The sequence below is a fragment of the Polyodon spathula genome, chromosome 35 (genome assembly GCF_017654505.1).
Source record: "Polyodon spathula isolate WHYD16114869_AA chromosome 35, ASM1765450v1, whole genome shotgun sequence".
Lineage (NCBI taxonomy): Eukaryota > Metazoa > Chordata > Actinopteri > Acipenseriformes > Polyodontidae > Polyodon > Polyodon spathula.
Window position 1 is genome coordinate 5,631,196 of NC_054568.1, and position 27,434 is coordinate 5,658,629.

The 27,434-nt window shown below is 51.1% G+C and overlaps 1 protein-coding gene across 1 annotated transcript; it reads right to left on the reverse strand.

Annotated features, from left to right (window-relative positions):
• Positions 1 to 439: 439 nt before the first annotated feature.
• Positions 440 to 26,902, reverse strand: LOC121303784 (alpha-actinin-4). The gene is made up of 21 exons (XM_041234564.1): positions 26,326 to 26,902; positions 14,389 to 14,503; positions 14,074 to 14,193; positions 11,657 to 11,743; positions 11,428 to 11,515; positions 11,240 to 11,318; positions 10,999 to 11,080; positions 9,415 to 9,500; positions 6,718 to 6,810; positions 6,210 to 6,440; positions 5,819 to 5,966; positions 5,397 to 5,547; positions 5,125 to 5,233; positions 4,850 to 4,990; positions 4,015 to 4,197; positions 3,449 to 3,583; positions 3,006 to 3,185; positions 2,627 to 2,773; positions 1,745 to 1,825; positions 829 to 987; positions 440 to 683 (listed from the first exon to the last, which is right to left on the reverse strand). Exons 1-21 carry the CDS (start codon positions 26,452 to 26,454, stop codon positions 525 to 527), a joined length of 2,703 nt encoding a protein of 900 aa, XP_041090498.1. The 5' UTR covers positions 26,455 to 26,902; the 3' UTR covers positions 440 to 524.
• Positions 26,903 to 27,434: the final 532 nt, after the last annotated feature.

Here is a 27,434-nt window from a genome sequence, read left to right on the forward strand (position 1 = left end):
TTTACTTCTCTGTATATCTAAATGTAGCGAACTGATAATTGATTGCATAGATTAGGACAGATAATATACCCTTGTATTATTACTATTAATTAAGACATTAATGGAATGTTTTACAAGACTCACGGTCGAATGCTCTCTCTATCTCCGTCTCTCTCTCTCTATCTCTCTTTCTCTGAGCAGACTTGCAGTTTCAAACTTCAACCTCTCTCTCTCTTCCTACCTACCCCCCCCCTCTCTCTCTCTCTCTCTTCTATCTCGCTCTCTTCCCTACCTACCCCCCTCTCTCTCTCGCTCTCCCTCTCCTCTCTCTTCCCCTACCTACCCCCCCCCCTCTCTCTCCCTCTCTCTCTCTCTCTCGCTCTCCCTCTCCTCTCTCTCACTCTCACTCTCCCTCTCCTCCCCTCTCTCCCACCCTCTCTCTCTATCTCCACCCCCCCCCACCTTTCCCCCTCATTGCTCCATGGCTGGCTGTGTAATGAGTGAGTGAGTGTGAGAGCGAGTGAGCGCGCGCGCGCGCGCGCGCGCTACAGGTCGCTCTCCCCGTACAGCGCTGTGGAGAAGCTCATGTAGTCGAGGGCCCCGGGGATGGCGTCGGGCCCCCGGTAGGGAGCCATGCGGGCGATGCAGTACTCGGCCTGGTCCGGGGGCAGCTCCCTGCGCAGCTCGGCCGCGGTGATGAAGTTCTAAGAGAGAGAGAGAGAGAGTGTTAGCAGGGTCTGTCTGTGTGTAATACATATATATATATATAGTGTTTGCATAGTCTGTGTGTGTGTGTGTATACTGCAGTGTGTACAGCGGGTAGCGTGTACAGCGGGCAGCGGGTCTCACCTTGTCTCCTGCCAGGATCTTGAAGGACGCCACCACCTGATCAGCAGTGTCTGTGTCGGTCGTCTCTTTGGACATGAAGTCAATGAAGGCCTGGAAGGTCACGACCCCGCTGTGGTTGGGGTCGACGACGCTCATGATGCGAGCGAACTCTGCGTCACCCTGAGAGACAGAGGTCAGAGTTCAAGGGAGTACAGAGCTAGATCCTAGCACAGCGTTAGTGCTGCGCCTCTCTCTGGAAGTGCAGAGTTGCACAGTTACACTGTGGTCGCACACATTAACAAAAACCTTTCAGGATTTCTGCACGTTTACTACATTAACTCTGCCAATAGTTGTAAGGCCATGCAGACAAAGACCATTTGAATTGAGAGACAGGCAGGCAGACAGACAGACAGGAAGAGAGACAGACAGGCAGACACAGGCAGACAGCGAGACAGGCAGAGAGACAGACAGCGAGACAGACAGCGAGACAGACAGCGAGACAGACAGGCAGAGAGACAGGTAGAGAGACAGAGTACCAGATTGTATCCCGTTGAAATGAGCAGCGCTCTGAAATCATCGGAGTCCATCACTCCTGTGCGCTTCTGCACAGCCCGGAAGAGAGAGAGAGAGAGAGAGAAAACACAGGGGAGGGAAGGAATGGAGGGAGGGAGAGGAAGAAAAATACAAAGGAAGGCAGGAACGAAGGGAGAAAGAAAAAAATATATATAGGAAAGGAACAAAAGGCAGGGGAGGAGAAAATAAAATAAACAGAAGACAACATCAGAGGAAAGAAAAGCCGATCTAGTGCTCCCAATTCACTGTCCCGCGCGCACACACAGACACGCTGTCCCAAGCTTTCCATCCAGGGGGCAGCACTGCGCTACACGCAGGAGGAAGAGAGTCCCTGTCCCCTCTCTCCATCTCGTTCCCTCCCTACCTGCTTGTTGTTCTCCACATTGTAGCCCAGGCTGATGAGGCAGGCCTTGAACTCTTCCTGTCCCAGCGCACCGCTGTGATCCTGGGACCAGCCAATCGGAGCGCAGCGCCATGGTGGTGATGATGCGTGCAGGAGGGGGTGTGGTCAGGAGGCATTCCAGGAAGGGGGGGGGGGGGCGACACAAAATGCAGGGGGAGGCAAGGGAATAGGGAATAATACATACATAAATTAAATAAATAAAATACCACAAACACACACGTCTCAAATGTGGTTTCAAACTGATCGGTTTGGAGGTGGGGGTGGGATAATGGGAGGGGTGATTCGCTGGGGAGATGGGAGGGGCTGCAGGCACTGAGAAAAACCGCTTCCCCTTCAAACTTTACACACCCTGTGTATGATGCACAACCGATCAAAACAAGAGGCCAGAATACCTCGTCGCTGTGGTTGAGGGAGGGTTAGGGTTTGGGGGTACCTCGTCGCTGTGGTTGAGGGAGGGTTAGGGTTTGGGGGTACCTCGTCGCTGTGGTTGAGGGAGGGTTAGGGTTTTGGGGTACCTCGTCGCTGTGGTTGAAGGAGGGTTAGGGTTTGGGGGTACCTCGTCGCTGTGGTTGAGGGAGGGTTAGGGTTTGGGGGTACCTCGTCGCTGTGGTTGAAGGAGGGTTAGGGTTTGGGGGTACCTCGTCGCTGTGGTTGAGGGAGGGTTAGGGTTTGGGGGTACCTCGTCGCTGTGGTTGAGGGAGGGTTAGGGTTTGGGGGTACCTCGTCGCTGTGGTTGAAGGAGGGTTAGGGTTTGGGGGTACCTCGTCGCTGTGGTTGAAGGAGGGTTAGGGTTTGGGGGTACCTCGTCGCTGTGGTTGAGGGAGGGTTAGGGTTTGGGGGTACCTTGTCGAAGTGGTTGAAGGAGGCTCTGAACTCGTGCAGCTGCTCCTGGCTGATCCCCTTGGCGTCTCTCGTCAGGATCTGGTTCTCGATCTCGTTGATGGTGCGGGCGATGGTGGTGAGGAGCTGCTCCCAGCCCACTCTCAGGTGCTGCGGAGAGGAGAGGAGAGGGGCAGAGAGGAGAGAGGGATAGAGGGGGAGAGAGGAGAGGAGAGAGGGGAAAGAGGGGGGAGAGAGGAGAGAGGAGAGAGGGGGACAGAGGAGAGAGAGTGTCTCAGTGTCAGTGTATAGTGCACAGAGTCTCAGTGTAAGGACAGGGTCTCACTGTATAGCACACGGTGTCTCAGTGTATGGACAGTGTCTCAGTGTATAGTGGTCTCACCTCCATGCTGTAGCTGGTGTCCTTGTTGTCGAAGATCAGCGCCTCCTGGATGAGCTGGTGGTCTCCCTCCAGCTGGTCGATGTTGGGTTTGTACTCGATGATGCTTCGCTCGTACTGCTTCAGGTGATTCAGCTGATCCTCCAGCGTGCCGTTCATCTCAATCGAGATGCGCCCGATCTCCTGGAGAAGAAGGGAGGGTTAATACAGCACTGTACTGACAGGAGGGGAGAGGAGAGGGTTTATAACATACTGCACTGTACTGACGGGAGAGGAGAGGAGAGGGTTTAGAACATACAGCACTGTACTGAGAGGAGGGGAGAGGAGAGGGTTTAGAACATACTGCACTGTACTGACGGGACAGGAGAGGAGAGGGTTTAGAATATACTGCACTGTACTGACGGGACAGGAGGGTTGCTACATACTGCACTCGGGTTTACCCTCACCTCCATCTTATTCTGGATCCAGGGTCCCACCACGTTGGCATGATTGGCAAACTGGCGCCTCAGCCGCTCGTTGGATTGCTGCCGCGCCAACTCCTCCTGCAGAGCACGGTCCCTCTGAGGAACGAGCTGCTGTACCTGCCCGCGCCACCGGGGGGAGACAGAGAGCAGAGTCAAAGACAAACGCACAGGCAGAGACACAGACAGAAACACACACACAGGCAGAGACACACAGGCAGAGACACACACAGAGGCAGAGACACACACAGAGGCACAGACACACACACAGGCACAGACACACAGACAGAGATATACACACAGGCAGAGACACACACAGAGGCACAGACACACACACAGGCACAGACACACACACAGGCAGAGACACGCACACAGGCAGAGACAGACAGACAGAGATATACACACAGGCAGAGACACAGACAGAGGCACAGACACAGACAGAGGCACAGACACAGACAGAGGCACAGACACAGACAGAGGCACAGACACAGACAGAGGCACAGAAACAGACAGAGACACACAGACAGAGACAGGCGGCAGTGTCTCCTCACTTTGTCCCACTTGTCGTTGACAGTCTGGGGGGTGACGGTGGTGTAGGGGTTGCCTCCAGTCAGCTTGATGTTGTTGTACTGGGCGATCTTCTGAACCTCGCTGTGAATCCCCTGGATTGACTCGCGCTCCTTATCAGCATCGGAGAGAGTGGCCTTGAACTGCTCATGAGCGGAGAGCAGACCCTGGGGAGAGAGAAGGGGCGGGGGGGTTAATACAGAGAGGAGAGAGAACAGGGGGAGTTAATACAGAAAGGAGAGAGAGGGAGCCCCCAACAGGGGGAGTTAATACAGAAAGGAGAGAGGGGGGGGTCAGGGGGGGTGGGGGGTTAATAGGAGAGAGCGAGATGTCTCTTCTCTCTACAGAGAAGAGAGAAAAGGGGGAGTTAATACAGAAAGGAGAGAGAGGGGGCAGGGGGGGTTAATACAGAGAGGAGAGAGGGGGTTAATACAGAGGAGAGAGCGGAGAGTTTAACACAGAGAGGAGAGAGAGAGGGGGAGGGTGAGGGGGTTAATAGAGAGGGGAGTGCAGAGAGGACAGCGGAGAGGTTTAACACAGAGAGGAGAGAGAGAGGGGGAGGGTGAGGGGGTTAATAGAGAGGGGAGTGCAGAGAGGACAGCGGAGAGGTTTAACACAGAGAGGAGAGAGAGAGGGGGAGGGTGAGGGGGTTAATAGAGAGGGGAGTGCAGAGAGGACAGCGGAGAGGTTTAACACAGAGAGGAGAGAGAGAGGGGGAGGGTGAGGGGGTTAATAGAGAGGAGAGTGCAGAGAGGACAGCGGAGAGGTTTTACACAGAGGAATGGAAGGGTAATGTAATGATATTGCCCTCTCTCTCACCTGGATCTCCTCGATGTTGTGCACGATGAACATGTCCTGCAGGTCCTCCATCGCCCCCTCCATCCAGTTGTTGAAGGGCGCCGCCCTCTTGGCGTACTCGAGGTACAGCTCATCGATCGACTCCAGCTGCTTCTCTGTCCTCTGCAGGGGGAGGAAGAGAGGGGAGAAGAGGGATGAATTTAACCTCAATAACACTGATGAAGGCACTAGAGCCCAAAGGCTGCTCTGCTTGACTCAGTTTAGTTTCAGTAACAGGTTTATTCCCAGTTCCTCACCTCCAGGGCCTCCCTGCGGCTCTGGGTCAGGGATCCCAGTACATCCCACTGGTCGCAGATCTTCTGGCAGCGAGCGTTCACGCTGGGAGAGTCGTAGTAATCCAGCTCGCTGGGAGAGGGAGAAGGAGAGGAAGAACAGGAACACACATTACCAAACGAGGGTCCGGACAGCTCACTGATCTCAAAAGGATCCCAGAGATAGCCCTTTAAACCCTCTTTAAAAACCGAGACCCCCCTATCCCCTCTCTCCTCTCTCTCCCCTCTCCTCTCACTTGAGCTCCTGCGCGATGGCAGCGATCTGCTCCACTCTGTCCTGGTGCGCTGCGAGGTCGCTCTCGAAGGCCTCGTGTTTGCGCAGCAGGGCTTTGATGTCAGACAGCGTTGCCGTCTCATAGTCCTTCTTGGTCAGCATGGCCTCATTACCTGGGGGACAGACAGACAGACAGAGTTACGTGTCGAGTCTCTCTGTCTAGCGTGTGTCTGTGCAAGTCTCGGGTCCACGCCTTGTGGACATGGCACGCCTCTGTGTCTCTTACCCTCGGTCCAGGCCTCTGTGTCTCTTACCCTCGGTCCACGCCTCGTGGACAGGGCACGCCTCTGTGTCTCTTACCCTCGGTCCATGCCTCTGTGTCTCTTACCCTTGGTCCACGCCTCTGTGTCTCTTACCCTCGGTCCACGCCTCTGTGTCTCTTACCCTCGGTCCACGCCTCGTGGATGGTGGCTTTCTGTCTGAATTTCTCTGCCAGGTGGTCGAGTCTCTCCAGTCTGCGGATCTCGTTCAGCAGCCACTCCTCATAGCCCTTCTCCGCGTGCTCCAGACCGTGCCAAGCGTTATTGACGTCCTGCAGACAGGGGAGCAGAGGGACAGTCACATACAAGCAGCGCAGCATCGTGACGCATGTTGAACTGCGATCATACTGTGACATCAGTGCAGCTCTGGGCAAAGGTTTTGCATCCCCCTGCAGAATGAACTCATTTATCTTCACGTCGAATGAAGCCTGCTGAATAATGTTACGTTAACATATTGAATAGCACGCCACTTTGTAGCTTTCCCCACATACCGGTAATTTCACAAAACCTCTTACCGAGACCATGCGCCCCTCGGAGGGCATGAAAGCAGGCCGGTTGCTCAGTCTCAGCTTGGTTTGCAGGGTGTTGAAGTTGATCTCCAGCTGGCACTTCTCCTGCACCTTGGGGGGCTTGTGTACCCGCCGGTACCCTCGAAAATCCTCCAGCTTCAGCTGCATCTCCTGCATCGTCTTCTCGGGGGCGCGATTCTCCAGCCAGGGGATCGTGGCCCGGATCCACTCCAGGAGCTGGGAGAGAGGAGACAGTCTGTGAGGGGGAGGTGGATCGAGATGTGAGAGAATCTAGCAGGGAGAATAGCGGGGACAAACGTCACAATCAACCTCACCAGCACGTGTCATCATACTGGTACCAGTCATGTGCAACCGCTACCAATATTCTGTCAATATGCACCAATTCCTCATCAATACTGCATTAATTCCCCCTCAGTCCTCTTACCAATGCTCAAAGCAATACTCCCATCAATGCTCAAAGCAATACTCCCATCAATGCTCGACCATCACTCACGTCGCTGGCCAGCTTCTCGTAGTCCTCCATGAGATTCTCGTTCTCCTGGTTCACCGCCAGCACCTTGCAGATCCGATTGGCTGCCGTCTCAGCCTGGGGGCGGGGAAAGGGGTGAGTGAGCACAGCAAGGCACGAGGAAACGAGCTACTGTATTAATGACAGCTTTCAACAGTTTGTCAGCCGATTCCCCTCAGGAGAGGCTCTCTCTCTCTCTCTCTCTCTCTATATATATATAGTATATATTTTTCTATATGAAATTCCTGTTTGTTTTCGGTTCCAGTGTGTACAGTGGCTCCACAGTTCCTGCGCGCTCCTTTGCCGTCTTCCACAACAAAAGCCTTTATGATCCGGGGCTTCTGTGTGTAGCCATTTTTTTTTTTTTTTTTTTAACAATTCTGTTTTAAATCCTGCGTATCTGAACTGTAATGCAGCTTTGCATCCCGAGAACAAGCCTCATTAATCAGGAGCGGATTTGATAAAAGCATCAAACTTTATTCAAGTAAATTTAAAAAGTCCACAACGTTATCAGTTTCAATCGATTAAAACCGAAAACCAGAAGCCCTGTATTTATTTATTTATTTATTTATTTATTTATAAAGACAGAGGGCTGGATCTCATCAATATCAGGGTCTAGTGCTGTATATTATAAAGACATTTCAGAGGGCTGGATCTCATCAATATCAGGGTCTAGTGCTGTATATTATAAAGACATTTCAGAGGGCTGGATCTCATCAATATCAGGGTCTAGTGCTGTATATTATAAAGACATTTCAGAGGGCTGGATCTCATCAATATCAGGGTCTAGTGCTGTATATTATAAAGACATTTCAGAGGGCTGGATCTCATCAATATCAGGGTCTAGTGCTGTATATTATAAAGACATTTCAGAGGGCTGGATCTCATCAATATCAGGGTCTAGCGCTGTATATTATAAAGACATTTCAGAGGGCTGGATCTCATCAATATCAGGGTCTAGTGCTGTATATTATAAAGACATTTCAGAGGGCTGGATCTCATCAATATCAGGGTCTAGTGCTGTATATTATAAAGACATTTCAGAGGGCTGGATCTCATCAATATCAGGGTCTAGTGCTGTATATTATAAAGACATTTCAGAGGGCTGGATCTCATCAATATCAGGGTCTAGTGCTGTATATTATAAAGACATTTCAGAGAGCTGGATCTCATCAATATCAGGGTCTAGCGCTGTATATTATAAAGACATTTCAGAGGGCTGGATCTCATCAATATCAGGGTTCTAGTGCTGTATATTATAAAGACATTTCAGAGGGCTGTGTCTCATCAATATCAGGGTCTAGCGCTGTATATTATAAAGACATTTCAGAGGGCTGGATCTCATCAATATCAGGGTCTAGTGCTGTATATTATAAAGACATTTCAGAGGGCTGGATCTCATCAATATCAGGGTCTAGCGCTGTATATTATAAAGACATTTCAGAGGGCTGGATCTCATCAATATCAGGGTCTAGTGCTGTATATTATAAAGACATTTCAGAGGGCTGGATCTCATCAATATCAGGGTCTAGCGCTGTATATTATAAAGACATTTCAGAGGGCTGGATCTCATCAATATCAGGGTCTAGCGCTGTATATTATAAAGACATTTCAGAGGGCTGGATCTCATCAATATCAGGGTCTAGCGCTGTATATTATAAAGACATTTCAGAGAGCTGGATCTCATCAATATCAGGGTCTAGACCTGTATATTATAAAGACATTTCAGAGGGCTGGATCTCATCAATATCAGGGTCTAGCGCTGTATATTATAAAGACATTTCAGAGGGCTGTGTCTCATCAATATCAGGGTCTAGTGCTGTATATTATAAAGACATTTCAGAGGGCTGTGTCTCATCGATATCAGGGTCTAGCGCTGTATATTATAAAGACATTTCTTTTGTAGTATTCTGTTTCATGCTTTATAATAAAGCATTCTCAATGCACCAATGAATAGGAAATAGGAATAGGAAATAGGAAATCGGTTGCTGATTTTACCTCTGGGGGCAGTGTGACACACAGATGGGAGACAAAGGGAAGAGAGAGAGAGAGAGAGAGAGAGAGAGAGAGAGGGGAGAGAGAGTACCTTCTAGAGAGCAGAGAGAGAAGGGGGAGGGATGGAGAGGTGAAGAATCCCAGAGGAATGAGAGGGCTCTCAGCATCAGCTAGGACGGCAGAGCGATCTACACGAAGAGGAGGAGAGAGACACACAGAGACCGAGGAGGAAGACAAGACCAGCAGGAGAAAAATTCTAAAAGACATTAAATTAAAAACAGGACAGACCAAAAAGAGCAGGCAGAGGCAGAAAGGAAGACACAGCAAACCAAAACAACCAACTAATGCAAGTAACAGCAGGATGCAAAAGAGGGTTACTATTTAAAGAAATAATAAGGACTAATGATTGATTTCTTATACGGTATAAGGAATCCATGAAACTAAGACTAAGGTTTGAGTCCTCTAGACAGGGAGGGAAACAAACAAGACTCCCGCTGCACAGCAGTGTGATCCAGTCCTGCTTTCACCGAGTTTAATGAGACACACCTGAGCTTGTTAGCTAGACACACTGGGGGCTGATCAAGCTGCTAGTAAAACCTGGACTGGATCACACTGCTGTGCAGCAGGAGTCTGATTTTCATCCCTTGCTACAGTCCGTCACTGAGGCAGGCAGGCAGGCAGACTCACCTTCTGCGCCCCAGAGAAGGCGTGATAGAAGGAGGAGACATAAGTCATGACTGCTTTCTCGTCAGGCCTGACCGTGCCCACGATGTCTGTGAGGGGAGAGAGAGAGAGGGGGGTGAGAACAGTGCCCACCGCGGCGCCACAGGGAAACCCTTCCCTCAGGAAATGAGAGGAAGAGACGCAGGGTTTAAATCGCTAGAGGAAACTGTCCTGGTAGCCATGGCTCTGATTAAACATTCACTGACTGTGTTACAACCAATCATACAGTGGCTGGATACAGTGCTGGGCTTGACTGCATGTTCAGTGACAAGAACCTAAACAAAATTACTTCTAGCTTTCAATTACACACACGCACACACACACGCACACGCACTGCACACACACACACACACACACACGCACACACGCACACACACACACACACGCACACACACACACACACACGCACACACACACACACACATGCACTGCACACACGCACACACACACGCACACATGCACGCGCACACGCGCACACGCACACACGCACACACACACGCACACGCGCACGGCGGACCCCTGTAGAGGATTCAACAGCTTTAAAAACAACCAGAGCAGTGAGAGAGACACTCTGCAAAAACAGTTTTATTCATTTGTTTAATTGATTTAAAAGATGCATATGTGTGGCTTCACCTAGTTAAGAACATGGGGATTGTGTTTTTAATTAGTCACACACACACACACGGGAAGAAAGCAAGACTCCTGTTGCACAGCAGTGTGATCCAGTCCAGGTTTTACTACCAGTTTGATCAGCCCCAGTGTGTCTAGGGAACAAGCTCAGGTGTGTCTTATTAAAACCAGGAACGGATCACACTGCTATTTCCACCCCTGCTTACTCACGCTATCTAAAAATCTATCCATCTTCAACAAAACACGCTCCAAGCAAAGCTGCTGCAGGGAAAAAATTCCAGGAGCCTCTTACGAATGAACCCAGCCAGAAATCGCAAGGCAGCCTTGCCTCTAGATTCTCTAAAGTCAGAGAACATCTCACCTCCTAACACTACTGTTCAGATTTATCTTTCTCCCCTCGTCGATCCCCCCTCCCCTCGTCGATAGGGGGGGAGATCCCCCTCCCTCGTCGATCCCCCTCTTCAATCCCCTCCCCTCGGAGATCCCCCTCTTCAATCCAGCCTCCCCTCGTCGATCCCCCTCTTCAATCCCCTCCCTAGGGGGATCCCCTCTTCAATCCCCCCTCCCAGCTAGATCCCCCTCTTCAGGGGGGAGGGGAGCCCCTAGGGGATCCCCCTCTTCAATCCCCCCTCCCAGCTAGGGATCCCCCTCTTCAATCCCCCTCCAGCTAGTCGATCCCCCTCCCCCGATCCCTCTCTTCAAGGGGGGGGGGGAGCGTCGATCCCCCTCTTCAAGGGGAGCAGCTCCCCTTGTCGATCCCCCCCTCCAATCCCCCCTCCCCTTGTCGATCCCCCCTCTTCAATCCAGCCCTCCCTCGGGAGAAGTTAGGGGGGCGGGGGAAAGTACAGAACCAGACTAATGTTACAGCGGTAGGGGTTAGGGGGGGAGAGGGCAGTTTCAGCATAAAACATTCTCTACCTTCAGCGTCCAGCATCTTGGGGATGTCGAGGTATTTCTCAGCCACCTCGAAGGCGTTGTTCAGGTTAGCGATGGGGTCGTCCTGCAGACAGACAGAATGGGTCACAAGGAGAGTTGAGAGAGTTCATTAGGGGTACCCTACACGGAGTCAAGCCTCTTGGCAAGCACTTCACTGAGACTGGTGCTTTTCTGACATGTGATTTATAATAACTATACAGGGTGCGGGGCTGTGTGTCTTTACCTTCCTCAGCTTGTCATAGTCGATCAGCTCGGGCCTGTGTCTGTGAATCAGGGCGTTGAAAGCAAGACCGTCCTTCCAGCTAGAGAGAGAGAGAGAGGTGGGGGAATGTCAGTATGGGCTGAACTCTGGCACTGTAGAACCCTGTCTCGTATTCGGGTTGGGGTTGGGGTTGGGGTTGGGGTCTATACCTGATGTGGAAGTTCTGCACGTTGACGTTCTTGTAGGGGGCTGTCTTGCGCTGGCACCAGAGCAGCAGTCCCTCCTTAGCAGAGGTTTCTACAGATAAGTAGAGGAAGAATTACAATACAATATAATACACTACAGTACAATACAATACACTACAGTACAATACAATTCAACACAGTGCAATACACTAAACTACAATCCAATCACACAACTGGGAATATCCCCATTCACCTTCGACGGAGATGTCCTGGATTGCGAAGCGCAAGATGATGGTCCAGATCATCCCCAGGGTCATCTTAGCATTCCCATCCACGATCTCTGAGAGGAGAGCAGGACACGGGCATGAACAAGTGAGCCAGGGGCAGGGAGACAGGGGAGGCAGGACACGGGCGTGAACAAGCGACCCAGGGGCAGTGAGACTGGGGGGGCAGGACACGGGCGTGAACAAGCGAGCCAGGGGCAGGGAGACGGGGGAGGCAGGACACGGGCGTGAACAAGCGACCCAGGGGCAGTGAGACGGGGGGGGCAGGACACAGGAGTGGACAAGTGAGCCAGGGGCAGGGAGACAGGGGAGGCAGGACACGGGCGTGAACAAGCGAGCCAGGGGCAGGGAGACGGGTGGGCAGGACACAGGAGTGGACAAGTGAGCCAGGGGCAGGGAGACAGGGGAGGCAGGACACGGGCGTGAACAAGCGAGCCAGGGGCAGGGAGACGGGGGGGGCAGGACACAGGAGTGGACAAGTGAGCCAGGGGCAGGGAGACAGGGGAGGCAGGACACGGGCGTGAACAAGCGAGCCAGGGGCAGGGAGACAGGGGGGGCAGGACACAGGAGTGGACAAGTGAGCCAGGGGCAGGGAGACAGGGGAGGCAGGACACGGGCGTGAACAAGCGAGCCAGGGGCAGGGAGACGGGTGGGCAGGACACAGGAGTGGACAAGTGAGCCAGGGGCAGGGAGACAGGGGAGGCAGGACAAGGGCGTGAACAAGCGAGCCAGGGGCAGGGAGACGGGGGGGGCAGGACACAGGAGTGGACAAGTGAGCCAGGGGCAGGGAGACAGGGGGGCAGGACACGGGCGTGAACAAGTGAGCCAGGGGCAGGGAGACAGGGGGGGCAGGACACAGGAGTGAACAAGTGAGCCATCTGCATATCAATACAGGCAGCAAGTGATAGACCGTATGCCTTGAGGACAACAAAAACAAACAACGCAGCTGAAAAGCAGCTTCCACGTGCACATCACTAACACAGCATGTGAACACACACAGGAGGCCCTGAGGAACACACCAGGATGATTATAATCCAGTTATGTGGGTTTCACTGAGTACTCAATACCAGGGCACAGGGACAGAAATAGGAACGGTGTGCAGTGACTTGGAACCTGCAGATCAGTAACTGGGTGAGGTGCAGCGATGCTATCCTGACTCGTCCTTTCTCCAGGGGGTGTGTGCGTGTCACAGGGATGGGAACTCCTGCTGAACAGCACTTTGAGCAATTTCTTAATAATGAGACACACCAGAGCCTGTTCCCTAGACACACTGGGGCTGATCAAGCTGCTAGTAAAACCTGGACTGGATCACACTGCTGTGCAACAGGAGTCTCATCTCCACCCGAGTGTGTGAGTTATTCCCAACCCCACCAACTGTGACACAGTAAACACAACTAAATAAATGAATGAATTCCTGTTTTAGAGCACTCTAACCCCGCTCTATCACTGTTCCCGTGTGCGTTTGTCGTTATTGTCCAACGCTGGACCACACAAACATTAACTGTGTTGTGTATGACAGGACCCCCTTATAAACAAGGCCTGGGCTGGGTTAATTTCCTGTATAAATGTATGAATCATAAGTAACTCTTGTCTCTCTCTGATGACATGAGAGAGCTCTCCTCCACACTTCATTAAAACAGAAGCCTTTCCCAGTGACAGGGAGAAGACATCACCCCGGGCTTTACACATACCAAGAGACAGAACCAACGAGACACAGTAACAGTCAAAGCAGTTAAACTGGAAAAGGTCAAAACTACTGTCAAACTCCCCTCAATGAAGTCTAGTATTATTACTATTGCCATGATCAGGAGCCAGAAGTTTGAGCAGGGTTAGAAACTCACACTAGCCCTGCTGCTGCTCCTGCTCCCAGTCCTGGGGTTCAGAGCTCCCCTCAATGAAGTCTATTATTATTAATATTGCAATGATCAGGAGCCAGGAGTTTGAGCAGGGTTAGAAACTCACACTAGCCCTGCTGCTGCTGCTGCACCCAGTCCTGGGGTTCAGAGCTCCCCTCAATGAAGTCTATTATTATTAATATTGCAATGATCAGGAGCCAGGAGTTTGAGCAGGGTTAGAAACTCACACTAGCCCTACTGCTGCTGCACCCAGTCCTGGGGTTCAGAGCTCCCCTCAATGAAGTCTATTATTATTAATATTGCAATGATCAGGAGCCAGGAGTTTGAGCAGGGTTAGAAACTCACACTAGCCCTGCTGCTGCTGCTGCTGCACCCAGTCCTGGGGTTCAGAGCTCCCCTCAATGAAGTCTATTATTATTAATATTGAAATGATCAGGAGCCAGGAGTTTGAGCAGGGTTACAAACTCACACTAGCCCTGCTGCTGCTGCTGCTCCCAGTCCTGGGGTTCAGAGCTCCCCTCCCCACTCACCCTCGGCTCCGATGGAAACCAGTTTGACTCCTTTGCTGGCGATGAAGTCCAGCGCTTTGTTGACGTTGTTGATCTTGTGGACCCTCATCTTTCCTCGCTCAGGTTTGGGTAAACGTTCGCCTGCAGACAGAGAGAGAGAGAGAGAGAGAGAGAGAGAGAGAGAGAGAGAGAGAGAGAGAGAGAGAGAGGGAGAGAGAGAGGAGAGAGACAGACACTGCAGTGTGACTGAGGGAGCAAGGGATAATGTTAATAAAGGTGATAAGAGAATGGATTGTAAAGATGGTCAGCGCTTGGCTGGCGCTCCACTTGGTGTACCTGATATGACCTCCAGCAGCAGCATGAGTTTGAGCCCGTCTCTGAAATCCTCCTCAATATTGCTGATCTGCGTTCCTGACTTCCGCAAGTGAGAGTTACACCAGGCTGTGAACGTCTGAGAGAGAGAGAGAGAGAGACAGAGAGAGAGAGAGAGAGAGAGAGAGAGTGTGTTACACCAGGCTGTAAACGTCTGAGAGAGAGAGAGAGAGCACACAATGTGGTCCGACACCTTGCAGAACCTCTCTCTCTGTCTCCGCACTTGCTCTCTCTCTCTCTTCACACAATGTTGGATCACACAATGTGGTCAGGCTTTAAACGTCTGAGAGAGAGAGAGAGAGAGAGAGAGAGAGAGAGAGAGAGAGAGAGAGAGAGAGAGAGTGGTGTTACAACCATCGGTGGTCGACACTTGCAGACTCTCTCTCTCTCTCTCTCTCTTCTGTATCTCCTCTATCTGCTCTACACACCAATGTGGTCCGACAACTTGCAGAGAGAGAGAGAGAGAGAGAGAGAGGAGAGAGAGAGTGAGAGAGAGAGAGTGTGGTTACTCCATAACACCTGAGCTGAGAGAGAGAGAGAGAGAGAGAGAGAGAGAGAGAGGAGAGTGTCTGTCAAAAAATCGTCTGACCACCTTTGCAGACTCAGTCTGGAAGACAGAGCTGTCAGGACTAGATACTCTCAGAGACAATGTTTTGATTACCCGACAACTCTGAACAGAGAGAGAGAGAGAGAGAGAGAGAGACACCAGGCTGTGAACGTCTGAGAGAGAGAGAGGAGAGAGAGAGAGAGAGAGAGAGAAGAGACACACTTGCAGACTCTCTCTTGCAGACTCATCTCTTCTCTTCTCCCTCTCCTCTCAAACAATGTGGCAGTTGCACGACTTCGCAGACACTCTCTATCTCTCTGAGTATCTCTTCTCTCTCTCTCTCAACTCACCACAAATGTTCAGGTAGAGCCGACACTTGAGAGGACTCTCTCCCACACCGAGAGAGAGAGAGAGAGAGAGAGAGAGAGAGAGTGTGTTACACCAGGCTGTGAACGTCTGAGAGAGAGAGAGAGAGAGAGGAGACAGAGACAGAGAGAACTCTCTCTCTCTCTCACACCAATGTGGTCCCGACAATTGCAGACTCTCTCCTACTAGAGACAGAGAGAGAGAGAGAGAGAGAGTGTGTTACACCAGGCTGTGAACGTCTGAGAGAGAGAGAGAGAGAGACAGAGAGAGAGAGAGAGAGAGAGAGTGTTATGGTGGTCCGACACTTGCAGACTCTCTCTCTCTCTCCCTCTCCTCTCTCTCCCACAATGGGGTCACGACATTTGCAGACTCTCTCTACTCTCTCTTCTATCTCTCTGAGAGAGAGAGAGAGAGAGAGAGAGGGAGAGAGAGAGAGAGAGTGTGTTACACCAGGCTGTGAACGTCTGAGAGAGAGAGAGAGAGAGAGAGAGAGAGAGAGAGAGAGAGAGAGAGAGAGGAGAGAGAGAGTGAGACACAAAAATGTGTGGTCCGACACTTTGCAGACTCTCTCTCTCTCTTCTTTTTTCTCTCTCCCTCACACACCATGTGGTCCAGGCTGTGAACGTCTGAAAGAGGGAGAGAAAGAAAAAGAGAGAGAGGGGAGACAGCAGGGGAGTGAGTGAGCAGGGCAGTGAGAAAGGGATAAAGAGCAGGGAGTGAGACACAGAGAGAGCTAGCGAGAGAGAGAGACAGTGAGAACCAAAGCAGCTTAGCCATCCTGAATAATTGCACACAATTAAAAAAAAAAAATGATATACAATGTTATTTATTAAATAGGGGACATTTTCCACTGATGGGTTTGGCCAGGAAGTGTGTTTAACACTGCAGTGGCTCATCAGGAAGGGAATGAGTTCCTGTGACATGCAGAGCGCGCCACTCCCAGCACAGGAATGCTGAACTCAACAAGACCGAACTGGCAGGAGCCTGTGCAAACAGCAGCCTCCCTGCCTCTCAGCTGTGCACTGGGGAACGAGTAAGGAGGAAGGAGGCTCTGTCACAGGGAGACAGGCAGTTTGCTCGTCTCTGATAACGCTGGGAGCTGTGAGGACCTCGCTGGCCGGTACTCTCATCTATACTTAGCCTGGGCACCAAAATTAGCCTTCCCCCGCCAACGCCCAGAGAGTAGAAAGGGATCTAACTGTGGCTTCCTGCCTCCATGCTCTAACCAGTGGGTGCGCGCCCACACACAATGAAATCACAGTGACAGCGAGAGAGAGAGAGAGACACACACACACACACACACACACTCAATGACATCAGCGACACCGGGATGGGAAATCTGAGAGACAGAGAGAGAGAGCGAGAGAGGACGGACACACACACAAACAGGGCTCTCCTAATGATAGCCACAGCTTCAGAGTTCAGGGACAAACAGACACACCCAGAAGCATTTTCTACCTGCCGTCAGCCACTGGCTTTTACACTGAAGACAATAACAAAAATCCTACACCTGGGAGTGGCCTGTACGCTGCTGACTGGAATGAATGAATGAACTGGGGACTGTGTGCAGGAGGCAGTCACAGTGTTAGCAAGAGTGTGCGAGTGATGATCTCAACACTGAGGAATGCAGGAAAGGGGGGACCGGACGGGACTAAAAGGGTCCCCCTCCCCCCCCTCTCTCTCTCTCTCGCTCATACACAGTTTAACATGAAGAACTTTCAGGACCTCACTGTGCTGCACTCCCCCTCCAACTAAACACACAAGCATGTCAAGAAAAACCACCCAAAAATAATGAATAAATGAAAAAAAGGTGTCTATCATTGAAAGGGACATCACAGCCATCGCTGAATGCTTTCATCTTTCGTATTTCTTAATCAAGAAGTCTCCCGTTGCACCCGCGAGGTCTCGGTCTGGTGGTGCTCCACTGGCAACTTGTCGAGCCATGACAGAACCAAACCATGAAACTCTGGCCTGACAAGACACCCGAATTCAGAGCAGAGCCGAGCCGAGCCGAGCTTAAGGATTTTCGTCATTCCGCTGCCTCAGTCAGAACACTCCAAGACAAACAACAAGCATGGCGGGCAGCGAGCACGAGAAACGCACAGCCTCGGGGCACTGAAGTGCAGGCTCGAGTTTCTCTGTGAGCAGAGAGAAGAGTTCAGGACGTTTTGAAACAGAAACGCCAAATTCAACCAAATCTCTCATCCTTGACCTTTATTATAGTAATACAAAAGAATGCGGAAAAATAAAACAATAAAACAAACACCATCCTTCAAACAGGATCTCTTTGACAATCATATTTTTAAAACCTCTTTTATCCCCCTTCAACGGAACTAATTGAATTTTATAATCAGTATGGTTTGTGGATTACAATGCAATCTCCTAAATATATTTACAAAATATAGCGATACAAGATCTATTCATTTTTGAACACCATTTGTTTGCACACCGTGTTAATTAATAACAATAATTAATAACAGCAGCTGTCTTTGGTTGTGTGTGACGTCAGCAGCATGGCTGGGCTCTGCAGTGGAACAACAACCCAGACTCTCCTTCACCGCGGCATGAGGGCTCTGCACAGCTCGGTGTACAGTGAAAAACCCTCAATCACTACTTGCAAACACATATTATTGTTATTATTATTATTATTAGTAGTAGTAAACGAATCTGGCGCATTAGGTACACCGAGACTCTGTCGACACCGCATGGAGTGTCTTTTGGGAGTTTGCACACAACGTTATGTGTTATTCTTATAATTAATCGTCATCATAGAGCAGGTGTCCAACAAATGCTGTTACTCACTGAAAGACATTGTGAGGGTTAGCCACTGTAGGAGGGTGCGCTGTTGCGTCGACACGGTGCTGCTGGGACGCGACGCGTGTCTTCCAGAGGACGTGGAGTTGTGTTGGTTTGTCTGACAGTTTACGTGGCAGAGCAGACTTCGCTGTCGTGGGTGACACGACGTGAAGCGAACGACTTCGCTGGGTTGTCCATCGACGTTGTGTTCGCACGCACACCCACACGCGCACACCCACACACACGTGCACCTACACACACACGCACGCACACCCACGTGCATACCCACACACACCCCTATAGCCCTGCCCCAGTGCTTCACACCTTGCTGAAGCTGCTCTCTTGAATGACGTTTATTTTTACAACGTCAAGGGAGGCAACCAAAGGAGTCTAAGAAAACACACACCTTTAAAACGACATTTAAACAAATAATACATTATTTCAGACATTTAAAAAGACGCACGCCTGCCCGAGCACCGTTTATCTGAACACAAGCATCAACACAAACATTTACCCACGCAGAAAACACCACACTGGCCACAACGCCTGTCTGCACGACTCAGTTTAGTTACAGTTACACTGATAGAGAGAGAGAGAGAGAGAGAAAGAGAGAGAGGCAGGATCAGGGCACTTCTCGAAGAATGAAACCTCAAACAACCTGAAGCCAAGGCTACACAAACAGGAACTCTGTCAAAACAATCAGGAATTTATTTCTGATTCTTAAACACCCACACACATCATCCAGTGCAGGGCTGGGAATCAGACTCCTGCTGCACAGCAGTGTCACCCAGTCCAGGTTTCACTAGCAGCTTGACCAGCCCCAGCAGTGTGTGTAGATAACAAGCTCAGGTGCGTTTTATTAAACTCCTAGTAAAACGCGGCCTGGATCACACTGCTGTGCAGCGGGAGTCTGATAATTAAACTCCTAGTGAAAGCAGGACTGGATCACACTGCTGCGCAGCGGGAGTCTGATAATTAAACTCCTAGTGAAAGCAGGACTGGATCACACTGCTGCGCAGCGGTAGTCTGATTATTAAACTCCTAGTGAAAGCAGGACTGGATCACACTGCTGATCACACAGTAACAGAGCCCCGCCTTTTTCCTTTGCCAGGACTCTGTCTCCTAGGAAACCAGGCGAGACATTCTTCCAGACTCCTGCAACACAAAGGTCAGTCTGTCACAGGGTGTGGGCAGCGAATCAAGCAGGGATGGGGGGGGCGGACAGGACACGATCGTCACAGGAGTGGGGAGAGAGAGAGAGAGAGTTGCAATGCTGCTCCAATAAAAACCTGCCTGGATGTTCTCCGCCCAGCCCCCGCCCCGCCCCCGTTAGGAAGTCCATGGGAAAGGAAGTTCTTTTGCTCGCTGTGCTCCGTCAAGACGGAATTATTGCAGCATTAAAAAAAAAAAAAAAAAAAAAAAAAGTAATCCTGGAATTGTGTTTTGCATTAATCTACAGGAATTAGAGGCTACACGTGTGCGACACACAAACATGCTTGTTTATAGTGCTTCCGAGTTCGGTGACTCCCACACAGCGCAGACTTCCTATTCGAAGACCTATGTAAACATATACACTCACTCTCACATACACAGTGCAGATCTCCTATACTAAACACAATAATGAAAGTTATCGAGCCAAGGGTTTGAACAATAAAGACTGTATCAGGGACTCTTTTGACTCTGTTCACTACAATCCTGTTGACACAGCGAGGGCTAGATTACACCTCTCCCCCCCATTGTATTAACCCTCGCTAACTCCCCCCCCCCCAAGGGATCGCATTGCAGGGTTTGGCGGTAGAGTTGCAGGGACTATCCTTTCAAAAAGGGAGCTGAAAGCAACACTCGCAGACTCTGAGCCAGAAAGGAGAGAGGGTCAGTTACAGGGGAGGGAGAGGACACCCCTCCTCTGACTGTCAGCCCGATTTCTGTGCACAGCTCCTGCTGAATAATCAGATTGTGCAACACTGGGGTTGAGTAGCTCACCCCTGTCTGTGTCTGTGTGTGCGTGTGTGTGTGTGCGTCTGTGTGTGTGTGCGTGTATGTGCGTATGTGTGTGTGTGCGTCTGTGTGTGTGCGCATGTCTGCGGTAGAACACAGCAAAAGCTTTATCTGTGTCACAATGTTGACAAACTAGTTCAACAAGCCATCTCTCTTTAATGTCCACATTCTCTCCTTATAAGGCAACAGAGGGTTACACCAGCAGCCTACACAGAAATCAAGCGCTGACAATCACACCAGGGCCGTTGGCGTTGACTGGGCTGATTTTATCACACCAAGAGAAACGAGCGAAGCAGCAGCTGCCTGGGTTTGTGATGGTCGCTGCTTCTCTTGGACTCCGTGGAGGAGAACGGAGACCCACACAAACCCAGGCAGCTGCTTCTACACTCCTTTCACTGTGAAAGGTGACTCAGCCCGACGGATGCCAGCGACACCCTCCCCTGACTGTCAGAGCCTGTGGAGACTTTGATCCAAATAACGGATGAATGGGTCGGTGCCGGACCGCCTAGAGTACCAGTGTTTATTTTAACTGAACCCCTGCACGCCCCGCTGAAGAGAAGCACTGAAACATGTAACAGCAGTCAGATGTTAATTCACGTTTTTTTGAGTGTGAAGTTTCCAGCAGGGTTGTGAGGGACCAGGAGAGGCTGGGGGAGGGGGGAGCGCCTTCAGTTAGTTTTTAAACTCAGAGGTGGAAACGCCTGCCTTGTCTGACTCGAGTGGGTGGAGAGATAACGTAAGAAATGTAGGCAGGTAGGTTACATCATTTATTTATTTAAAAAATAGGGTTTGCCTAACAGTTCCTGCATTCACATTTCTACTAGAAGACTCTGTGTCTTCAATGTAAATTAAAAGACAAACTTTGACTTCTAGTGGAAACGCTTGCCATTGAATTTACACTGAAGACGCTGAGAAAGTCTTCTAGCGGTCACTGCATGTGTGAGGTCTCAGAGTACCTGGGAAAGCAGCCCTCTGGATGGGTTTGGTTGTTCTGGACGGTTTATCTGGCTTGGTGAAGCAGCCCACTCGCACCTCAATACACAGCGACACATCAAGGCCAGGGAATATGAGCTGGGTCTGTACACAGCAAACACAGCCCAGCACTGCGAGGATTTACTACCAACAATGCCTGCCTGCCTCTCTTTCCCAAAGACTCCAATTCATCTGGATGAAATTTGTAATTAAAAGACTATTTTAGTAGTGTGTGCTGGGTTCAGTAATTTCGGGCGTGCTCATTCGCTGGGTTCAGTCCTGATGAAGTCACCAGGCACACACGCCCAACACAAAACAATGCAAAACACACACAAGGAGGAGCTGGGGAAAGTGACACACACACTGAGGACTGGAGGAGAGACAGAGAGAAGGAGAGGGAGAGAGAGAGAGAGGGAGAGGAGAGAGAGTGTGTGTGTGAGAGAGAGAGAGAGACAGAGAGAGAGGAGAAAGAGTGTGTTTGTGAGGAGAGAGAGGAGAGACAGAGAGAGAGACTTCTCCCTCTCTTCACACAGACACACTCTCCTCTCTGGATCTCCCTCTCCTATCTCGCACACACACTCTCCTTGAGATCATCGTTCGGAGAGAGAGGGAGAGGGGAGAGTGTGTGTGTGTGTTTACGACTCTGCAGTCCAAGCGCTCAGAGTTAAACTGCGCAATTAAAAAAAGAGACACCCAGAGCCTGATTCTTTCAATACTGGACTCCCCAGCTGTTCTTTATCTCCCTCAAAGTGCACGACGATCACAAGCCTGAGTGAACAGTCACGCGTCTAGAGAAGCTTCAACGAGCTTGACCTGGGCTCAGTCAGAAAAGGCAATCGTGCAATTCATTAACTGCACTTACAATCTGAACGTGACTGCAGCCTTGGCAGACCTGCGTGATTGTAACTACACCACATGATTGATTCGGGTTTAATTCTGCATTTACTTGTCATTCGATCGTGGTTTCCACCACTTTCGGTGACCCCGCAAACCGTGTCGCTGTCATATCGGGGTCGCTCCAGTGCGCGGTGGCCTTTCAGTAGCAATTGTAATTCTACCTGATCCCTGGGTAAATCACACTCGGTACAGGAGCGGATCCCTGGAACCAGAGCAGGGTCTATCCATCTGCAGCAGTGAACCCCTCCAAGAATCGCAGCCCACTTCAGCAAGACACATTTCAGAAATGTATTGATGAGAGCGTCTTCTTTAAAGACAGCTGCAGAACCTCGCAGTCTAGTAGCGTTACGAGTGATGCTAATATTGGACTCGGCTTTTGCAAAGATAAGTTCCGAGACCAAGGCCTCCTCTTCCCTGTTGCACTTGCCCCATGAGATCACCAATATGAAGGGAGTCCTTTGCTGCCCACTTTCTCCCAGTTCTGAGGACGAGGGCTGCCTCCCTCACACACTCGTCCCGCGATTCCATCAGTGTCACTTCCAGCCAAACCTTAGCGCACTTGAATTCCTCAGCTGGAGTTTCCATTCACCGTACAGTGCTACCCTGCTGAGCTATCGTGGCGCTCCCAGCCACTTCCTAACGCACGAACTAACGAAGCTCTCGGAACAGCCACGTTCTCACAGGCTCCTGGCCACTTAACCCTCGGTTTCCGCCCACTATCCCGGGCTGGTTCCCTCTCACCAGGATCACTGGTCTCTTCACTAGCTGTGCACATCTTGCTGTTACTCTCGTCTCTAACACGGGTGCTGGTATCCTGTAAGCTGTGGTGTGCATCCTGTCGCTGGATTTCAATCATCTGCCTTGACCGGCTTTGTAATAACTATTGATCAATGCAAGCCCCCACCCCTTCTCCCTCAAGCACCTCTTCCTCCCCCCATGACTGGTCAGACCCCCTGCCCGCTGTCCCTTTGGCCCAGGTGCACGCGGGTGGAGTGCCACATCTTGTCCCACTTAAACGACGGGGTTGCCCGGTGTAAAGTATATCGTTCCAGGGTCCATTTCCTTCTGCCAAGTCATTGACCGCGTTGAAAACACGATGGCACTGCGAATGGGTGCCTGGCAAAAAAAACCAACATGCTGCACTTACCTACAACGCCTGCAATCGCACACGCCTCAAACCGTGTTTACATACAATCATGGGTAACGCTGGGCTAGAAAAAAAACTTCCTGTCACAGTAACCAATACAGCCTCGGATTAATCTGTGATCTGTGCCCTCTCACCCAGGACAGTAAATAAAGACTCCCATTGCACAGCAGTGTGATCCAGTCCTGGTTTCTACTACGGGTTTAATAAAGACACACCTGAGCGTGTTACCTAGACAACACTGTTCTACACTCACACCACACACACACACAGACCATTGCACACAGTCAGTGTGTCAATCACACCCAGTGGTGGGTCACACTATCACACACACACATCACGTGTGTACTCACAGTCGAGTGTTCTGTGTGTGTGGTGTGTGTGTGTGTGTGTCCGTGTGTATGCAAGTGTTGTGCAGTGAGTGTGAGTGAGTGTGCAAGTGTCAGTGTGTATGTGAGTGTTGCGCAGTGAGTGTGAGTGTCAGTGTGTGTGTCAGTGTGAGTGTGTGTGTGTGTGTGTGTGTGTGCGTGTGATGACAGTCAGTGTGGCAGTGAGTGGCAGTGAGTGGTGTGTGTGTGTCAGTGTGTGAGCGAGTGTGTGTGTGTTGTGTGTGTGTGAGTGTGAGTGTGTGTGTGTGTGAGTTGGTACACACACACAGTCACTCGCTCGCACAACGTGTCACTAACACACTCAACCACACAAGCACGGCACACTCGTGCAAACAGCGTCACTGTGTGTGTGTGTGTGTGTGTGTGTGAGCGAGCGTTGCGCAGTGAGTGTGAGTGTGTGTGTGTGTCAGTGTGAGCGAGCGTGCGCAGTGAGTGTGTGTGTGTGGGTGAGTCACACTCGCTCGCAACGCGTCACTTGCACACTCACTGGAGTGAGTGAGTGTGTGTGTGTGTGTGTGTGTGTGAGCGAGCGTTGCGCAGTGAGTGTGAGTGTGTGTGTGTGTGTGTGTGTGTGTGTGTGTGTGTGAGCGAGCGTTGCGCAGTGAGTGTGAGTGAGTGTGTGTGTGTGTGTGTGTGTGTGTGTGGGTCAACGTCGCTCGCAACGCGTCACGTTGCGTGAGTGTGAGTGTGTGTGTGTGTGTGTGTGTGTGTGTGAGTGTGTGTCAGTGTGTTGCGCAGTGAGTGTGAGTGAGTGTGTGTGTGTGGGTGTGTGTGTGTGTGAGTGAGCGAGCGTTGCGCAGCGAGTGTGAATGACACAGTAACACTGCTCGCAACCGCGTTGAGCTCACACTTTAGTGTGTGTGTGTGTGTGTGTGTGTGTGTGTGTGTGTGTCAGTGTGAGCGAGCGTTGCGCAGTGAGTGCGAGTGTGTGTGTGTGTGTGTGTGTGAGCGTTGTGCAGTTTCCTCCTCCCCTCCCCTCTCCTCTAAAAAGCAGCCCTGCCTTCCTCCTCCCCTTCCCCCCTCACCCCCTCTAGTCAAATCAACCCTCAAGACTAGGTTCAGGAAACCAGTTCATCACACAACATACGAGTTTTGCTGAAAACTGTTACAAACAAGCTGGACTGCGACTTCCTTCAACTGTTTACACAAGAATGGGTTTAAGAAAGCATCCGGTGTGTGCAAGGAATGTCTGAAGAGACTAACTTGACAGCAGCGGGAATCACAAACCGGCTGGCTCAAGAAAGCACGACAACCCCTCCCTCCCTCCAAATGACAAACCCTGAAACAATCTCCTTGAGACACCCAGTCCAGGTTTTACTAGCAGCTTGATCAGCCCCCAGGGAGTCTAGGTAAGGAGCTCGGGTGTGACGTGATGGACTCTGCAACACCAGGAATGCGGAGTGGAGTCTTGTATTTCCACCCCTGCGGAGAGACACGCACAGACCTGCCCTGTTCGCTCTATCAGATCCTATGCAGGCGTCACAGCGTTCATTTGTGTAAAGGTTGACTCTATTGCCCTTTACTAACACGGCGTATCGCCCTGTCCAGCGTTTATTTACCGTTTTGCTCTGTGTTTTTTTTTTTTTTCATTCTATTACTGTAGAATTCGTTGAAAGGATGGAAACCGAAGAGGCGTCACGCACAATTACGCAATACCTGTTTGTATTCACTGTTTTGCAATCGCGCCCTGCTTAAACAAAACAGACTTGGGCTGAATTGCATGAATTCTGGCTTTCTAGAGTAGTAAGCTCTCCAAATTATATATTATATATATATATAATATATATACACACACACATACACAGATAGATGGATAGGGTTATCGAGCAAGTTGGTGTTGCAGCCCTGCCCACTCTGCGCGCTTTCCGTGGTAGTCTCTCTGTTACACTGCTTTGATTCAGTCCACAGAGGCGCGGTGTTTGTTAATGACTTTGACCGTCAAACATACAGCCGAGTTCCCCCTCCTCTCCCCAGGCAGAGATCAGACTCGAAAAACAATAACAAAAAAAAGAAAACCCCGCGGATAATAAACACAAAACCTATTTGCACACAACCGCATCACAAGAAAACGCCCTTAATTAAAAATGACACAACTCCCCAAACTTTTCATGAACAACAAGCCCCGTCCATGCATAACGAGAGGACCCCGCTGCAGATTCGCCGAGGGTAACCCCGGGCGCGTCGCTGCGCACAGCGCGGATCCGCAGGGGTGCTTGTGACACGGGGTCTGGGAGCAAGCCCGCGTTCAGCAACGCGTAAACCGGAAAAGACGCAGCCTCGGAGCCCCGTTATCTCATTACCAATACCCAGGGCAAGATCAGCATCTGCTTGCAATGCAGGCTCCGAGCCCCATTATCAGCGCCCCCGACAAAAACACACGCAATGTATGCAGATACAAACACTCACTTCTTTACCTCAGTAATACCATTAACAACTCTTAGCGCTGCGCTCGTTCAGGTTAATTGCCCCTATACTATCCGTATTCAGGTTAATTGCCCCTATACTATCCGTATTCAGGTTAATTGCCCCTATACTTCTATTAGTACCGACTATAATAGTTTATTTACATGGAAGTGAGGTGTCATAAACGACCTCGACTCTAAGGGGAACGTGTAACGTCAAATTAAAATTAAAAACCCGAAATTAAAAACCGCGCACGCTTTACCGGGGTTTTTTTTTTTATTAAACCCGACAGCCAGGCCCCGGTCCGGATCCCCGATGTTTCCCACCTCCCGCTCGCCGTCGCCTCGCCTCAAGAGCCCGGCGATGCGTTCCCCAGCCCCGCGGCTCACCTTGCGCTGCTGCCGCTCCCAGGCGGGATCCAGGAGCAGGTCCCGGTCCCACTCGTCGGGCTGCTCCATGTGGGTCTGGCCTGAGCCGGGGGGCGACTGCTGGCTGTTCGTGGCGTGATAATCCACCATCTCCCCTTCTCCGTGTCTCTACAGCAGGCTGCGGGGTGTCTCTGTCTCTCTGTCTCTCTCACACACGGTGTGTAACCGCGGCTGCGCTTCTCCCCGAGTCTCCGGGGTGTCTCTGTCTCTCTCACACACGGTGTGTAACCGCGGCTGCGCTTCTCCCCGAGTCTCCGGGGTGTCTCTGTCTCTCTCACACACGGTGTGTAACCGCGGCTGCGCTTCTCCCCGAGTCTCCGGGGTGTCTCTGTCTCTCTCACACACGGTGTGTAACCGCGGCTGCGCTTCTCCCCGAGTCTCCGGGGTGTCTCTGTCTCTCTCACACACGGTGTGTAACCGCGGCTGCGCTTCTCCCCGAGTCTCCGGGGTGTCTCTGTCTCTCTGTCTCTCTCACACACGGTGTGTAACCGCGGCTGCGCTTCTCCCCGAGTCTCCGGGGTGTCTCTGTCTCTCTGTCTCTCTCCCCGAGTCTCCGGGGTGTCTCTGTCTCTCTCTCTCTCACACACGGTGTGTAACCGCGGCTGCGCTTCTCCCCGAGTCTCCGGGGTGTCTCTGTCTCTCTGTCTCTCTCACACACGGTGTGTAACCGCGGCTCCGCTTCTCCCCGAGTCTCCGGGGTGTCTCTGTCTCTCTGTCTCTCTCACACACGGTGTGTAACCGCGGCTCCGCTTCTCCCTGAGTCTCCGCTGTTTGCGCCTCGCCTCCAGGGAGTAACCGTGAGATTGCCCTGCTGCGGTTAGGGGGAAGGCTTGTGTCTCATGAATATGCGATTAACTTCACATCCACCATTTCAAAAGAGAATTGGGTTTTGTTTTTTTGGTTTTGTTTTTTTTCTACCGGTGCAATACTTTAACTGACATTCACGAAGGTGTAACAGCTCGACATGAGAGGTTGTTTCGTGCAAGGAAAACAAATACCTCTGTGTCTCAGTGTGTGTCATCTCAGTGTGTGTGTGTCTGTGTCTCAGTGAGTGTCAGTGTGTGTCAGTG

What these genes read in the sequence shown, in the direction of transcription:
- LOC121303784 (XM_041234564.1), bottom strand. Translation starts at nt 26,454, where the DNA reads ATGGTGGATTATCACGCCACGAACAGCCAGCAGTCGCCCCCCGGCTCA. An exon ending in CCTTCTCTGGGGCGCAGAAG is followed by an intron (nt 6,811 to 9,414) that starts GTGAGTCTGCCT and finishes CCCCGCCCCCAG; the next exon opens with GCTGAGACGGCAGCCAATCG. An exon ending in GCCGCAGGGAGGCCCTGGAG is followed by an intron (nt 4,991 to 5,124) that starts GTGAGGAACTGG and finishes CTCCCCCTGCAG; the next exon opens with AGGACAGAGAAGCAGCTGGA.